Here is a 12,327-nt window from a genome sequence, read left to right as displayed (position 1 = left end):
CTAGCAATGTTCTCTGGCTCCACCCATAGATTGCCCCCTTGTTCCCCTATGGGCCCTACTCTTTCCCTGGTTATCCTCTTCCCATTGATATACTTATAGAATATCTTGGGATTTTCCCTACTTTTACCAGCCAGAACTTTCTCATATCTCCTCTTTGCTCTCCTAATTGCTTTCTTAAGCTCCCCCCTGCACTGTCTGTACTCCATTAATGCCTCTGCTGATTTGCTTCCCTTGTATCTGCTAAAAGCCTCTCTTTTCTTTCTCATCGTAACCTAAATATCTCTGGTCATCCATGGTTCTCTGGGCTTGTTACTCCTTCCTATCACCCTAGTGGGAACGTGTTGAGCCTGTACCCTCCCCATTTCCTTTTTGAACACCCCCCACTGTTCCTCTGTAGATTTCCCCACAAGTAACTGTTCCATACTTTGGCCAGATCCTGCCTTATTTTACTAAAAATCCACTCTCCCCCAATCCAAAACATTTTTTTTGCAACTTGTTGATTTCTTTGTCCATAACAAACTTAAACTGTACCATGCTGTGGTCGCTATCACTAAAATGCTCCCCCACCACCACCTCAGCCACCTGTCCGGCTTCATTCCCCAGAATTAGGTCCAGCAATGCAGCGTCCCTTGTTGGACCCTCTACATATTGACCTAAAAAGTTCTCCTGTACACATTTCAAGAAATCCACTCCATCCAAGCCCTTAACAATATGTCTATCCCAATTAATGTTGGGAAAGTTGAAATCACCTAATATAATTACCCTATTGTTATTGTTTTTACACACCTCCACAAATTGTGCACACATTTGCTCCTCTATTGTCTTTTATTCAACTCCAAGGTCTGGGGCCGGCGGGGGTGTTTTGGGGGGGGGGGGGATCAAGTTATATATTCAAGGCCTGCTAGATATGATACTAAACTACAAAGATAGAGACATTTCTGAAACATTGTACATTATCAAGAATGTTCTTTGTTGAGCAGAAAAACCTGTATAGCTCTGAACTGTTTATAAAAGTTGATGAAGTCAACACAAAAACTCAAGAAAATGAAGTTAGGAGGGAATTCCCCAGCTTAGGTAAGCTGAAGACCATGTGTCACGTTACACTCAAGTCACATGTAAACCCATTTTTTTATTCACATCAAGGAGGGTTCCACACCCACTTCCGAAAAGAGTCAGGAGTGAGATAGATGATGCTACAACAAGGAGTCATTTCACCAGTCAATAAACCAACCAGGTAGTGCTCTGGTATGGTACCGGTCCCAAAGCCTAATGGCTCCATTTGAATCTATGTTGATCTAACATACCTCAGCAAGGCAGTAGAAAGAGAAATACATCCAATGGCATTGGTAGTTGAGAACTTGGCCAAACTTGCAAAAGGCACAATCTTCACCAAATTTGATGCCAACAGTGGATTCTGGCAGTTGTCATTGGATCAGGAGTCAAAGCTCCTAACTATTTTCATTACACCCTTTGGGGGGTACTGCTTTAACCATCTGCAATTTGGCATCAAGTCAGCCTCTGAAACATTCCATAGTACAATGCCCAAGATATTGCAGGGCGTGGAAGGCATCATATGCCAGATGGGCGACATCTTGATCCATGGGCCGATGAAACAGGAACACAATAAATGGTTCAGAGAAGTCTTACTATTGCTGTAAGAGGCTGGCTTGACGCTCAGTGACAAATGTGAATTTTCTAGGCCCATGATAAAGTTCTTACAGCATATTATACAAGGGGCTGGGATTACTGCAGACCCACAGAAAACTAAGGCAATAAAAGGATTGCTTAGAAATATAACAGAACCACAAAGGTTTATGGACATGGTCAACCAACTTGGTAAATTCCTGCCTCACTTAGCCCCAATAGATCAACCCTTCAGATATCTTTTACAACAGGCCCAGGAATGGTACTGAACTGAGCATTAGCAGCAGTCATTCAAACAAATCAAAACAATGTCAACATCCTCAGATGTCCTAGCCCACTATGGCCCTGAACTTCCCATGGTTATGGCAGCTGATGCTGCTGCAATGGGACTGGGAGCAGTGCTATTCCAGGTCAAAAGCGATGGCAAAAGAAGACCTGTTTACTATGCGCCCAAGTCATTAACCGAGACGGAACAGCGCTATTCAGTCATCGAAAAGGAAGCCCTCACAGCAACTTGGGCATGTGAGAAACTCTCTGATTATGTAAGTTTTCCATTCTTGGCCTTGACTGTTCTATTGAAGGGCCATTGGTGGAATTGTATTTGAACATGTAAACCATGCAGTTCAGATCAATGAAGGGGGCATTCAAGGCCACCACTTCCATCTCACCATTGGCGACAGCAGTCCGGGTCACCAGGCAGCCAATCTGGCCGAATCCATTGATGCCAATCTTTACCATGCTGCTGCTGTGTCTGAGCCTCAGCTCCTTCAGCTGACCTGTAGTTTAAGATTGAGATCGATCATAAGCCATTAGTAACCCTGTTGAACACAAAAGAAATTGCAAAGAATCCACCCAGGATTCTTAGGCTTGTGTCAACCCTACTATGGAGTATGTACAGGGTAAATATAAGACTATGACCGATACACTGTCCAGGGTACCTGCCACTTACCCAGTGCAGGAAGATAAAACCTTCATAGCAGAAGTTGAATCCTTCACAGCCTTGATGACCATACACTTGCCGGCAACAGGCCAGAAGTTGAGTGAATTTCATGCTGCCCAAAGGAAAGATGAAGTGCACACCCAGATGTGCACATACTGCCTGGATGGATGGCCACTCCAGATGTACATTCCAAGCGACCCCCGTCTTGACGAAATATTTCGGACTGCGGCACCACTCAGCATCGTAGATGACCCCCTGGTATTCGATGCAAGAATGGTGGCACCGTGATCTCTCCGTCTGGAAGTCCTCCAGAAGATCCACCAAGGACATTTTGGCATAACTAAGTGTTGAGCCAGGGCACAGCAGTCAGTATGTGGGTCAGGGGTTGCACACTTCTATTGAATAGATGGTCTCCAACTGCATTACCTGTGCCATGCACATGCAGGAGCAGAAAGAGCCTCTTCTGCCCTCCTTCCCATCTAGGACTTGGGAATGCCTTGGCATGGATTTGTTCAACTATAAAGGCAAAATATTTCTTATAGTAGCAGACTATTATTCCCACTGGATAGAGGTGCAAAAGCTACATGATCTCACCTCCGAAGCCGTTATTACCTCCTTGAAGAAAATGTTCCTTACACGTGGCAATCTGGACACTGTCTTCTTTGATAATGAGCCACAATTTGCCAACAAGTGCTTCCAATCCTTTGCAGTGTCGTATGGTGTGCATGCCACAAGCTCCGTAAAATACTCTCAGTCTAAGGGAGAAGCTGAGTGAGAATTATGCGTTATAAAAGCTCTACTGAAGAAGAATGACGACTTTGAGCTTGCTCCTCTTAGTTATCACTCCACAACATTACATACGAGCTTCTGATGGGCCGCAGGCTAAAGACCTAACTTCCTTTCCTGCTCCACATCTTGCTACCAAATGTCATGGTGGAAGACCATGATCAAGCTAGGGAGAAGAAAGGAGCCACCAGAGTAAGTCAAGCTCACATATTTAACCAGAGGTATCAGGCTCAAGGTGTATGGAGTGTATGGATCAGAGAGCAGAACCATTCTGGTACAGCAACCAAGATTCTACCTGGTCAAGACACAGCCAGACATCATTTGAAGGTACAAATCTACCCTAATTTCAATGGACAGAATATCATTAACAGCATGGGCAGAGTACCCTGAACTTCAAGGGAATGTCACATCTACAGAACCACAAATGAGCGAAACCAGGGGTGACAACTTCCATGGACTGACGTCAGAGCAACAGGGTTCCCATCTACCTCAGAAAGAGCTCCATACTCATTTAGGAAGACTGGTGAAACCAACAAAGAGACTTTCCCTTTAAGAGAAGAGACTTTGGGGGAAATGTAGAGGAATATGTGGGTACTATAATTTGGAAATAAAGACTTGGGGGAGATGTGGAGTAAAAGGTTAACTCTAATGATAGCGCCTTATGCACATGCTCAGTGGCTATGTCGCAGTGATGTCACTCACTGAGAGGAGTGAGTGTGAAGCATCTCAGAGAATAGCTCCAGCTATGTCTTGGTCTTACTTAACCTTTGCAAATAGTTAGCATGTAAACAAATGTTTTTGAACAAAAGACCATTGCCTCCAGCAAGTTATCTTCCAAATTAAGAAGCTAATGAATCCCGAGTTAAACCCACAATAACAGAGGCAGGGAGAGATAAGCTTCCAAGGCAGGGAATCATTTGAAAGCAATACGATTACCTATAAATTGTAAATATAAATAGATTTGGGGTTTGATGTGGTGGCAGTGCCTCTCATTGCCACTAGAGGTCTTCACATACTTTGAAAGTGTGCTTCAATAGTCCATAAATTTTTGTCAAAACAATGGCAAAGTGAATAGTGCTTACTATTAGATATGTGCAAATGCTTGTGCAGTGTCAGGTGAGGACAGAAGCGGGGTTAAACAATAAAATTCAAATGTTACTGTCAGAGATGCACTGCTCCACTGTTAGCTTCATGAAAGTGGCAAGTCACCATCAAGTTCATCATTAAAATGCACTGAGCAACGCAAAGTTGCTATTCCATTGTAGATGCAAATTAAAGTCACTACAGAAAGTTAGAGTTGGTCTGAAATGATGCAAGAAGCCTGGCTTGAAGCCATTTAAGATCCGCACACTTTTAATTAAGCCTGGACTAGCTATCAGAGATTCTTTTAAAGATGTGCTAATTGTTAACTACTGCTAATGAACTTCTCTGGCACCAAAAATTAATTGCTACAAGCGTGGTGTTTCATTCCTCTAGGCTTTGGTTGTTGAACATTTTAAAATTTAACATTTTAAATTAGAAACTTTATTTTACTTTTCCATTCTATCTCTTATTTCTCTCCCTTAATCCAATCTTTCTTTCTCTCTATTTCTCATTCTATACCTGATTCAACAAATCACCCACTAATTTACATGTCCTTCTCAGCCCTTAATTTTATAATCTTTACTTTGTTTAGTTAAGGAGATATCCAGTTGCTTGCCTTGTTCACTAAGGTCCCCAATGTTGATTACCCTCATTACCCTTGTCATGAAGCTATTAATGTATGTAATATTATTGGAAAATATTTTTCTTTTAAACCAGAGGTTTAGTCTGTGGGTGTGTCTTAATTGTATTAAAGCCAGCTAGTCAGGGTGCTTTGATGTGTACTAGTTTTGAGGTGTAAACAGAGAGGTAGAGTGTATTTGCATTTTTTGGATCGAGCATTCAAGAATGGGGTGAATTCTGGCACCTAGTTAGCAGAGACCAAGCAATATGTTTATATTATTAATAAAACTGGTACTATGAACGGGGTTTTATTGTTAGAAGACGCTGGTGATACAATGAGAAGTTACATTCAATAGGCCATGCTAGGTATAACAAGACCACCGTTTTATGTGCGTAGAGCAGAGGCAATGTGAGATTAAAGGCAGCTATACACCTCCAACTGTCTCCACATGAACTAAAGTGAAAAGAACCTCATTTTGAATATGCAAGATGAAAATGCTTTGCCCGGTGTCTGGTTAAGTCTATGGGTTGCTGTTGCCTTCATGGAGATTAATTTGGGGATTTGTTAAAAGTTATGATAGTAGTAATTTGTAGCCATGTATCTGTGTTTAATGTGTTGTAACTTAATAGAATGTTTCATCTAGTTTAATATAAAACCTCTCGAGAACTGGTGGTCTGATTCCTGAAATTAGAGTTGCATCTCAAGCATAATAATTAAAATTATAGGTTATGACAGTTGTTTAAAGTTTCCGTCTGGGATTTTTAAATAACTCAGCTTCATCGACTAACTCAACCCAACTGCATTAGTCCTAACAACCCTCAACATTATCAGCTCACATTTCCACCAACTTGTCACACAAAATATTGTCAAGATTAGACAAGCAGAGAAAAGTCTAACTAATGGTGGACACTGGACACTGTTCATTGCCCTACAGATTATGGGCCAATGTTGCTGGAGAGCAAATGAGGTTAGTAAAGCATGATCGAGTCAAGGTATGTCACTTAGTAATTATTACTAAGGAACCACTAATGGTAAACATGAAAATCCAATCAAATGGAACATTTCATGCTGGTGCCAATTTAAGTGGTTGACAAATGACAAATGCATCAGAAAATATTGCAATACTCAGCAGATCAGGCAGTGTTTGTGGAGAGAGAAACAAAGTTACTGGCTCTAATTTTACGGTCAATGACAAAATGATAGTGTTCACAGCTGACCTCGGAGAAAGCTGCCCGCAAAGATCTAGCCATCTCTGTGGTATGGATTTCCCTTTTTCCAGCATTAGTTTGAATCTGGCAGCAACTCAAGGGGATTTTCAGGTGTTCAGCCACAGTGGTATCACCAAACAGGGTGAGCAGCCAATCATATTGACACAGTCTCAAAGACACCAACCTTGAAGTAAAATATGCTGATTATCCTTCAACTTTAATTAAACTTTGCAAACAGCAAATTAAATAACTGGGACATCTGCATTCGATTAAGGTAGAAGCTGAAATATCATAACTTTAGAAAAACTTTTAAGTTAAAATTGTGAATTAATTTTGATCATAATCAAGAATTTGACACCCCATAAATATTAAATTGCTGAAAAGAGACATGCTGCCTAAGCCAAATTTTAAAAGGAGCAACAATTTAGACTTCATGAGAAAAAGGTGCTGATTGCTTGACAAGTTGAATCTGATTGATTGAGATGTTGCCATGGAGAATGCGCCAGGGAACCATAGTCCCCTATGCTTTTGTTGAATTCAAAAAATGTGCAATGCCTGGACATGTTCCTTTATCCTGCAGTGGACTGGTCCCTGCACATGAATATATGCATCTTTAAGCAAGTGTAAGTGAGCCACATTGTGAGCCTGACTGATAATCTTAAATTGGTTGTTAGCGTATTTCTTAGCACACTCTGGATTATTCAACAAGTGCTGTCCAATTGTGGAATCGCATCTGACATTAGTTATGTTCTGACTTTTGCAAGCACGGCTGGTTCAGTAAGGTCAGTACTCTGCCTATTGTGAACAGCTGAAGGTACGTAGGCCATACGTCCCAATGACTGGCAGATCATATCAAACAGCATTACTGACATACATATTTCAGGCTTTTCAAAAGCGTTTGAACAGCAAAAACAACTGGCAAAACCCAATGACTAAGACAATAAATGAGGAGGCAGGAAATTGTTACTCTGGCTAAGGAATAGAATGGTACAATGCTTGACACCTTGTTTGATTGCTGGTGAAGTGCAAGTGGTTCTGCATGAGAGGTTTATGAGGGCCATCTCCAGGCAAAGCTGCTCTGATAAATCCAGACAGATGGACCTTGTTGCGATGTAATGTACATGTACATTTAAGGGGGCATATCTTAAACTGCTGTCCACCACTATCCACCAGAGACAGGATGTGATATATAACCCTATGACTCTGTGAACAGAGCACAACAACCATCCTACAGGTTAGGAATGCATATATGGCCTCCTAGTTACCATTGTATGTTTATATTCTTATCTTCAAATAAAGAACCTGCATTATTGTTTCACCAATCCTTGTGGTATGTTTGGTATGCTTGCAATATACAGAAGGAAGTAACAGGCCTCAGCCTATAAATGCTTGTGTGAGGACAGACTCAGTCTATCTGTGGTGCAGCCTGAATTAGTTAGCATCTCACCTACTTCCTACAAATAAACAGAAATTCCCAAATGACATCCTTTTTTAAAATTTGTTCATGGGATGCGGGCATCGCTGGCTAGGCCAGCATTTATTGCCCATCCATTTTTAAGAGTCAACCACATTGCTGTGGGTCTGGAGTCACATATAGGCCAGGTAAGAGTGGCAGATTTACTTCCCTATAGGACATTAGTGAACCAGATGGGTTTTTACAACAATTGGCAATGGTTTCATGGTCATCATCTGAATTTTAATTCCAGATTTATATTGAGTTCAAATTTCACCATCTGCCATGGTGGGATTCAAACCTGGGTTCCCAGAGCAATACCCTGGATCTCTGGATTACCATTCCAGTGACAATACCATTATGCCACTGCCTGTATTAATATTGTGGATGCACCAAAAGATATGGGTATACCACAGCACTCAAGACAAAAGTTTCCTAAGCAAAGGAAAAATAAGCACAAAACCGGACAAATAGCCTCAAAACACAGAAAGAGGTCTTATTATGATGTTCTTTAAGTTGACCTTGGCATAAAACATAGCTCTTGGCAACCTATGGTGTAGTTGTTCTATAGGGGCAAATTTATGACTTAGTGCTGTTCTGGCAGAAACTCCAGAAAAATAGATGAATGTCTGAAGTTCATCATCAGGCCCTCCATTAAACGATATACTGGAGAAAATGGCAGGGGTTTCCAACTGCAATAAAAAAAATCTGATGTTAAAATGAAATAAGATGATCCATTGTAACTATGCTCTGTCCATATTTTTGATGTGTTAGGGTCACTTTTTGGCCATTAAGCAGGTATAACTAATTGGGAAATTTATCCTTCATTAAGCCTTGAAAAAAAGCTCCAGTAGAAGCTAGATTTTTACTGCAGTCTTGCTTTGATATTCTTGGACCTATACTTTCTTCAGCACACACCTGGAGCCTGAAGTAATACTCACATTCCCGGTTTGGCACCTGCTAACATCACCATACGGAGGGCAATCCTCTTGTGCAAGTTCCACTTCTCAATGGAAGCAGCCAGGCAGATGACACCAATCAGCAGTAACGTAGTGTCCTTGAAGTATTCTGAAGCAACCTGCACAAAGCACACACATATCAGCTCTGGGACTGAAGAAAATCAGCATCTTTTACGATACAACTTGGGCCATTATGCTGAGAATTCTCATAATATAACATAACACGCCGAAGAATCAGAACTTGTTGCACAGTGCTATGTATCAGGCTGACAGCTCCATACAAGGATATTAATCTTACTGACAGTCCCTGCATAGCAACTCTGCCTACAATACATTGAAATGTCAGCATTCATCTTACAATGCAGTGCAGCACATTGACAGGCCTAAGAAAGAGATAGTAACTGAGATGTGCCATTTTAACCTTACCCATCTGATGCTAATTTGGATGGGAGGAGTTAAAAATGAACAGGTTGCTTACCTGCTGGAAAATTAAACATTTCATGCTATTTGCCTGCTTGTGAGGCACTCATAAATTTCTGAAAATCAGAGTCCTACAATGTCACAGGAACCCCAATTGCATTTTAATTGGGGTCTGAGGGAAACCATTTGTAGAGATATACTACAGAGAGGCTTCTTTAGTTAAACAACAAACTTTGTTTACAGAGCTGTTGCATTAGCTACCTGCCTCCAGCAAGGCTACAATGTACTCCTTCAGGCCAGGGAAACTCCACCCCATTATGAGATTCCCCATGCTCGGTGTTGATTGGCTGTTCTGAACTTGTGACCTTTGGTCCGTAAGGCTGGCCTTAAAGCAGCAACAACCACCACACATCACTGTAGAGTTCCCTACAAGGTTGAAGCAGGTTTGTAGCCAGTAGAGCCTCCCACAGTGCAGAACTTTCCTCTTTGGTATTGGGATTTGCAGCAGTGTTTGAAAGACTGTACCCTTCATATCTCTTTAACTTCCACCAGACCTAGATTAGACATGCAGTTAAAGGAAAGGGGAATAAGGAAGTGTGGGATTTGGCATTAAGATGACTGAAGAGGATACACACCAACACACACTGACGGGGCCAACTGGCTTTGTTCCATGTTGTAATTTCATATGTAATTCTATATAGGTTACATTACAGGATTATTTCTAATGGTATTATTCTTGATATTGGTGACAGTTCTCTCATACAAGAGAGGCATAATTCAAACAAGGACCCTGCTATTTATGGGCAGAGTGCAGGGGTGCAGGGTAAAAACCCACTAAGACTGAGGGTGCGGAGACCCTGGCACTCTTAATGGCAGGGCCACATTAACATGTTGCAGGGTAACCTCCTGCCCAGTTAAACAAACCGGCGGGCAGGCGCTAACAGTAGTGGCAGGAAGCTGCAGTGAGGGACTCTCAGGAATGGACACTGGCTTGGAAAGGGAGCATCAGCTCTGGGCTGTCATCAGGAGGACTGAGGGGAGACCGAAGGCTTCCTTGAGAGGTCCAGATTGAGCACTCTTGCTACTCCTGCCCACGAGGAGTGCTGAGAGAGTGTCTTATCTTGGGGACAAAGCAGCTCCTGTCTCGGATCGATGATCCACAGATTCAGCCGCCCCTCACCTACTGGAAATATAAGCTGCAGAGCTAACAATGTCATTAGCCTAGAGTTTCTGCAAGGTTGCATTGGTCTTTAACAGCGCAATTCACCTGAAATCAGGCAATGTTCAGCTGTATTAATAAAACTGTACACTCAATTATTTCAAGGTGTTATCTCCTAATTCAAAAAATTATTATGTTTTAAAATACCAACAAGTTGCAATGATTCATTAACGATTAAACATTTGTGATCAAGCAAAGAATTTGAGTAGAAACTTGAACCAAAAATTCAATTTGGGAAACCAGTGCAATTTTGAGTGTAATTTGCCCTTGGATTGCCAATGGTGCTCAAAGCAGAAACACGACCTGTTTAAGAAAATTGCTCTATTTTATAGTTATAATGCCATAAAAATGTATTTAAAGATGTAGTAGATCAGTAAAGAGAAATATAAAAGAAACTGTTAAAAGAAATGGTTCTAAAAAACCAGAAGTATAACTTTGGGTCATTCTGTACATTAAATTTTAAGCATAAATTTATATCTCATTCGGAACAGGTATAAATTCAGGAAATATGTACACTGCACTTCTCCATAAGTCTGTATTTTGTAGAGTGAGATTTTGCACAATCAGTGTAAAAGATCGAACAGATTTGGGCTCAGATTTCTTTAATCTTTAGTGCCAAAAATTATCATTAAGATACACCCATGCACAAGTTTGCTGAAAATTTTAGGTAGGTGGGGCAGGTCTTCCAAGAGCATTGTTAGAGGTATGGGTAACCAATCCTTAAAGGGAATGCCAAAGATGCCACCCAAACAGCAAGAACCTGCTTCTGTGGAGCCTGTGGGAGCAAAAGTGCAGGTCCTGGCTACAGAGCAAAACATTGGGCCATTGCCAGCCATTGCTAGACCCCTGCCTGCACTTTTCCACTCTCAGACCTTAGGTGAGGGCAGATGGCCCAAATTGCATCCCTTCAAACTGGAAAGCTGCCTCTGGATGCCTAGCTAATGGGGTTGAAGGCCCCAATTTGTTTTACACTGTGTCCAACATTACAATGTAAAACATTACATTCTGTAATGTACGGAATGTCATGGCAGATGGCCTTGCAAGCTGGTTGCTGAAAACTGCACATGAGCATGCACAGAAAACCAATGATGTCACTCGGCTGTGCCTAGCCTCAGCCTGCCAGTTCCCCTCTGCACCTTCTCAGTGATGTCAGTCAGAGACACAGTGAAACGATATGCACATGCATTTTGAAACTGGACAAAGTTCATATGTAGGAAAAGTAACACAGGCTATAATCTGGGACCTTTCTCCAAATAGTCCATTTAATCCACCCCTGTCCCACTGGGGATTAAAAATGTGACACCGCAATTTTAAATAATTGGTTGAATACATATTTATATAGTTAAGTTCAGGTATTTTCTCCATCTAGTGGATTTGGAATTGTTGTGTTAACTTTATGGAGCCATTAAGGATGTCTTAAAAATAGATAAAAGGACACCACGGCCTAAAACTGAACTGTGATGAATTTTTAAAAATTCATTCATGGGATGTGGGCTTCGCTGGCTAGGCCAGCATTTATTGCCCATCCCTAGTTGCCCTTGAGAGGGTGATGATGAGCTGCCTTCTTGAACCGCTGCAGCCAATGTGGTGTAGGTACACCAACAGTGCTGTTAGGAAGGGAGTTCCAGGATTTTGACCCAGCGACAGTGAAGGAACAGCGATATATTTCCAAGTCAGGATGGTGAGTGGCTTGGAAGGGAGCTTCCAGGTGGTGGTGTTCCCATGTGTCTACTGCCCTTCTCCTTCTAGATGATAGTGGTTGTGAGTTTGGAAGGTGCTGTTGAAGGTGCCTTGGTGAATTCCTGCAGTGCATCTTGTAGATGGTAGACACTGCTGCCACTGTGCGTCAGTGGTGGAGGGAGTGAATGTTTGTGGATGTGGTGCCAATCAAGTGGGCTGCTTTGTCCTGGATGGTGTCCAGCTTCTTCAGTGTTTTAGGAGCTGCAATCATCCAGGCAAGTGGGGAGTATTCATCACACAACAAAAACCTGGA

The 12,327-nt window shown here is 41.8% G+C and overlaps 1 protein-coding gene across 1 annotated transcript in view; it reads right to left on the bottom strand.

Annotated features, from left to right (window-relative positions):
* LOC121293059 (solute carrier family 13 member 4-like) overlaps positions 1-12,327 on the bottom strand; it is a 119,099-nt gene that overhangs the window by 55,882 nt on the left and 50,890 nt on the right. The window contains exon 3 of the mRNA XM_041215650.1: positions 8,678-8,814. Coding sequence (XP_041071584.1) covers positions 8,678-8,814 — 137 coding nt within the window. The remainder of the gene's footprint in view (positions 1-8,677; positions 8,815-12,327) is intronic.

This window comes from Carcharodon carcharias, chromosome 21, assembly GCF_017639515.1.
Source record: "Carcharodon carcharias isolate sCarCar2 chromosome 21, sCarCar2.pri, whole genome shotgun sequence".
NCBI lineage: Eukaryota > Metazoa > Chordata > Chondrichthyes > Lamniformes > Lamnidae > Carcharodon > Carcharodon carcharias.
Note: the sequence above shows the minus strand (reverse complement) of the source record. Positions and strands in the feature narration are given on the sequence as shown.